At 38.2% G+C, this 4,939-nt stretch overlaps 1 protein-coding gene across 1 annotated transcript; it reads right to left on the bottom strand.

Annotated features, from left to right (window-relative positions):
* Nucleotides 1–857: 857 nt before the first annotated feature.
* LOC148545107 (uncharacterized) lies at nt 858–2,956 on the bottom strand. Its single transcript, XM_088499044.1, has 3 exons — nt 2,696–2,956; nt 2,259–2,481; nt 858–937 (listed from the first exon to the last, which is right to left on the bottom strand). The coding sequence occupies exons 1-3, from the start codon at nt 2,954–2,956 to the stop codon at nt 858–860; spliced, it is 564 nt and encodes a 187-aa protein (XP_088355170.1).
* Nucleotides 2,957–4,939: the final 1,983 nt, after the last annotated feature.

Raw genomic sequence — 4,939 nt, 5'->3', positions numbered from 1 at the left:
TTAATATACAACAGGTATGCGAGTCAGGCCTCTACCAAGCATTCAGCTTGCAGGGCTGGTATTACTCTACCGCAGCCTGTCTGGGAAGCAACATCACAATACGGGCGTCCCCGCACAACATTCACAAACATTGCCCGAAGGCTCATAATTCACATATAACCATACTCTCCATCACTTAGCAATCATCATAAATCAAGCATTAGAACATCACAGAAAGCTCATTTTACAATTCTTTGTTTACTCTGTAAGGTCAGGTACACAGCTATATCACTTTTAACTCCTTTTCTTTTTTAACTTAAACACAGGTTTCAAAATCTTTTTTTTTTTACCTCATATACCTCTATATCTTCTCTTATACCTCTTCTTAGGTGTTTAGTAAAGGAAATTAGAGAATTCTGGACTCAAAATCTGCCTTCCTGAGGCTTTCACGGAAAACTATCTTTTTATCAATATTTTATTATTATTAATAAAATAATATTATTACTAAAATAATATTATTAATAAAATAATATATTAATTTTTATTATTAAAATAATAATATTTTATTTAACTGTCAAAAATTGCATTTTGACCCCCGGACTTCTTGGAAATTGCACTTTGACCCCTATAACTTTTAATATTTGCACTTTAGCCCCTCAACTTTTGATTAATTAATTTTCAACCCCAAACTTTTTAATAATTACATTTTGACCCCAAAACTCCTTGAATACACGTTTTCATGTTCTTCCAAAAACTAAAAACATTTTTTTTTCCAAAAGTTCATCTGATTTTTGCTTGATTTTCCGCTAGTTTTTCAATCTTTTCGGAAACCGATTTGAACCCGATTTTTATCAAACCAAAGAGAAACTTTTCAGCCATCAAATACACATCAAATAAGCATGAAAAATCATGATTTTCATGGCTGGAATGTCAGGTTTTCCAGCAGCACCAACAGCCACTTCAAAACCATCATAAACATGATTTTCAAGCATTAAACAACAAGTTTCCATGATCAAACCCTCACACATACACCCAAAATCAAATCTCAAGAAACAAGATCTGGTTTAACACTTCAAGAACACAGCCAATCATTGATTAATTTACCAAACCTTACCTCCTTTGCTGCTGTCCGAGATTGCACCAAAAATAAGCTTCCAGAAGCACTTTTACGCCTATTTTAACATCAAAAACAACTTTAGAATCTTATGAACCATGAAGGCTGAAGCTTCATGATGGTGAAAATAAGGTTTTCCTCACCTTAAAGTAACTAGAAATCACGTTTTCTTGGAGCTTTTGGTGACTGAATAAGAGATCCTAAGAAAGAACATGATGAAAACATCATTAACTTAAGGAACCACCATGGCCGAATCTTCAAGGAGGAGGAGCAGCCTTCATACCTTGATTTACTCCAAGAAAAGTGACATAGAAATGAAGAGGAGGAAGAGGTGAACACTTTGGTAAGATTAGATATTTGATAGGGGTTTCGGTTTGAGAAAGAACGGAGAAAGTAGCTCAGGTGTTCATGGAAGCTTCATGGTTTTCTTTCATGGTGTTCTAAGCTTTTCCAAGAACAAAAATGATAGCCAAGCTGTCCTAGGGAGGCCGTGGCTTTTGGATGATGATTATCCAAAAGTTACTTGTCAAAATATCTCAGAAAAGGATAATTACTAAAACTAGATGTATTAGAACTTAAGTAATTACACTACTAATGGATAAACATTAAGTTACTTAGTGTAAATGACACTAGTAACTGGATAATCATAAGAATAAAAGATATATGATGAAGTATTAGCAGTGCTAAGTTCATCTAAGAATGCCGGTATTATCCGTTACCGGTAGATTTCAAGCTCAGTTATTATATTACTAAACATAGATCAACATTAATCACAGTAGAGAAGATAATAATATAATATTTTGAATAAAATAATAATATATTAATATTATACTAATATAATTTTCTCTCGAAATTCGTGACCGGCTCGTCACATAGAGACTAACCACAGAAATCAGAATTTTGAAATTCGGGCCCGAAGTGGCTCAAAAACGCAACTTTTCGCGACGTGCCTACTTAGATTAGGAAAGGTGTCCTGTGCAATCAAGCTGCTGACTCAGCAGCTTGATGACGCAGCACCTGTGCAGTGGAGGTGCTTATATGCATAGAAATTCCTAAAAATTCTGTAAAAATTCCGTTTGATCCCGAAAAAGCGCCGTTTCTTCGGGGCTAGGCCGTTACATTCTACCCTCCTAAAAGAAAATTTTGTCCTCAAAATTTCAATTACCTGAAAAGAGAAACGGGTAGTCTGTTCTCATCTTGTCTTCCAGCATCCATATGTACTCTTCAGTTCCAGTTTGTTCCCATGCTACCTTAACCAATGATACTGTCTTATCTCTAAGCTGTTTGTCACTTCGTTCCACAATCCTGACTGGTAGGGTTTGATATGTCATGTCGGCTCGCAGCTGTACTGTCTCTGGTTGTAAAATGTGGCTTTCGTCGGGATTATACTTTTTGAGTTGTGAAACATGAAAAACATCATGAAGGTGTGACAAATAAGGAGGGAGAGCTACTTGGTACGCTACTGGACCGACTCTTTAAGAATTTGAAATGGACCTAAATATCGTGGATTCAATTTCTTAGTCCTAAGAGCTCTACCTATTCCTGTCGTAGGTGTCACTCTTAAGAAGATATGGTCACCTTCGTTAAATTCTAAGGACCTACGCCTAATATCTGCATAGCTCTTTTGTCGACTTTGGGCAGTTTGAATCTTCTCTCGAATGTGCTTAATCCGTTTGGTAGTTTCTTGTACCAAGTCTGGCCCCAAAAAGCTGCCTTCCTCCTTGTCATACAGCATAATAGTGATTGACACTTTCTTCTGTAGAGGGCCTCATATGGTGCCATTCTGATACTCTTTTGATAACTGTTGTTGTAAGCAAACTCAATCAATGGCAAGTATTTGTCCCAGTTACCCTGTTGGTCCATTACGCAAGATCTCAACATATCTTCCAAGGTACGAATTGTTCATTCTGTCTGTCCTTCAGTCTGTGGGTGATATGCTGTACTTAAGTGCAACTTCGTCCGAAAAGCTTTCTGTAGAGCTCCCCAAAATCTAGAAGTAAACCTTGGATCTCTGTCTGACACAATTGATGAAGGTATTCCATGCAATCGTATTATCTCCTGAATGTATAACCGGGCGAGTTTCTCCAAGCTGTGACCAATTTGAATTGGTAGAAAATGCGCTGATTTTGTCAATCGATCTACAATTACCCAAATTGCATCATGCCTGGCAGAGGTTCTTGGTAACCCAGTAACAAAATCCATCATAATCTCTTCCCATTTCCATTGCGGTATCTCCAATGATTTCAGGGTTCGAGGTGGTTTTTGATGTTCCACCTTAATCTTCTGGCAAGTCAGACACTTTGAAACATACGTTGCTATATCTTTCTTCATTCCCGACCACCAGAACATCTTCTTCAGATCTTGGTACATTTTAGTCGTTCCGGGATGGATAGAAAATCTGCTTTCATGAGCTTCGATCAGAATGTTCTTTCTCAAGTCCTCCTGAGCAGGTACACAAATTCTATTCCTATATCTCCATATTCCTTCTTTATCTTGGCGTACCTCTTCCGGCTGATCTGCCTTCATCCGTGTTAACAATGTCAGCATTCCTGAATTCTAGGCTTGAGCTTGCTGAATAGCTATCTTAAAGTCAGATGTTAATTGTAGTCGTGCCATAATAACTCCTCTTGATGTCTCTCTCATTCCTAATTTTAAGTTTTCAAAGGCTGAGATCATTTCTTCTTCCTTGATCATCATCCAGGATATGCCCAAACTCTTCCGACTCAAAGCATCTGCGACTACATTTGCCTTCCCAGGATGATAGCTCAACTTAAAATCATAATCTTTTAAGAATTCCATCCATTACCTCTGCCTCATATTAAGGTCTTTCTGATCAAAGATATACTTCAAACTCTTATGATCAGAGAAGACTTCAAATTGGGCTCCGTACAAATAGTGCCGCCAAATCTTAAGTGCAAAGACCACTACTGCTAATTCCAAATCATGTGTCGGATAGTTCCTTTCGTGAGGTCTTAGTTGTCTCGAAGCATAAGCTACCACATTCCTATGCTGCATCAATACATATCCAAGTCCCTTAGAAGAAGCATCACAATACACCTCAAAAGGTTCCTGTGGGTCTGGTAACACCAAAACTGGCGCCGTCGTCAACTTTTCCTTTAAAGTTTCAAAGCTTTCTTCACACTTCTCTGTCCACTCAAACGGAACTTCCTTCCTAGTAAGGCAAGTCAAAGGTAAATCTATCTGTGAAAAACCCTTGATAAACCGCCGATAGTATCTTGCTAACCCCAAGAAACTATAAACTTCTGTAACTGTCTTGGGTTGCTTCCATTGTACTACGGCCTTGATCCTTAAAGGATCTACAGTTATTCCATCTCGTGTGATCACATGTCCCAAGAATGCCACTTCTGTCGCCCAAAACTCACACTTCGACAACTTCGCATATAGCTTCCGTGCTCTTAATATTTGCAACACAATCCTCAAATGCTCTCCATGTTCTTCTTCTGTCTTGGAATAGATGAGGATATCATCTATAAAGACTACCACAAACTGATCTAGATACGGACGAAAAATGCGATTCATATAATCCATGAATACAGCAGGAGCATTAGTCAGTCCAAAGGACATAACCGTATACTCATAGTGACCGTACCTAGTTCGAAAGGCAGTCTTAGGTATATCTGATTCCTTCACCCGAATTTGATGGTAACCTGACCGCAAATCAATCTTCGAGAATACTGTCGCACCTCTCAGCTGGTCCATCAGATCATCTATCCTTGGGAGTGGATACTTGTTCTTGATTGTGATCTTGTTCAATTGCCGATAATCCACACATAACCTCATTCCACCATCCTTCTTCTTTACTAGTAACATTGGAGCTCCCCATGG

The sequence above is a fragment of the Arachis ipaensis genome, chromosome B9 (genome assembly GCF_059453495.1).
Source record: "Arachis ipaensis isolate K30076 ecotype BB chromosome B9, ASM5945349v1, whole genome shotgun sequence".
Classification (NCBI taxonomy): domain Eukaryota; kingdom Viridiplantae; phylum Streptophyta; class Magnoliopsida; order Fabales; family Fabaceae; genus Arachis; species Arachis ipaensis.
The sequence above is the reverse complement of the archived record's forward strand: the minus strand, read 5'-3'. Positions and strand labels throughout refer to the sequence as shown.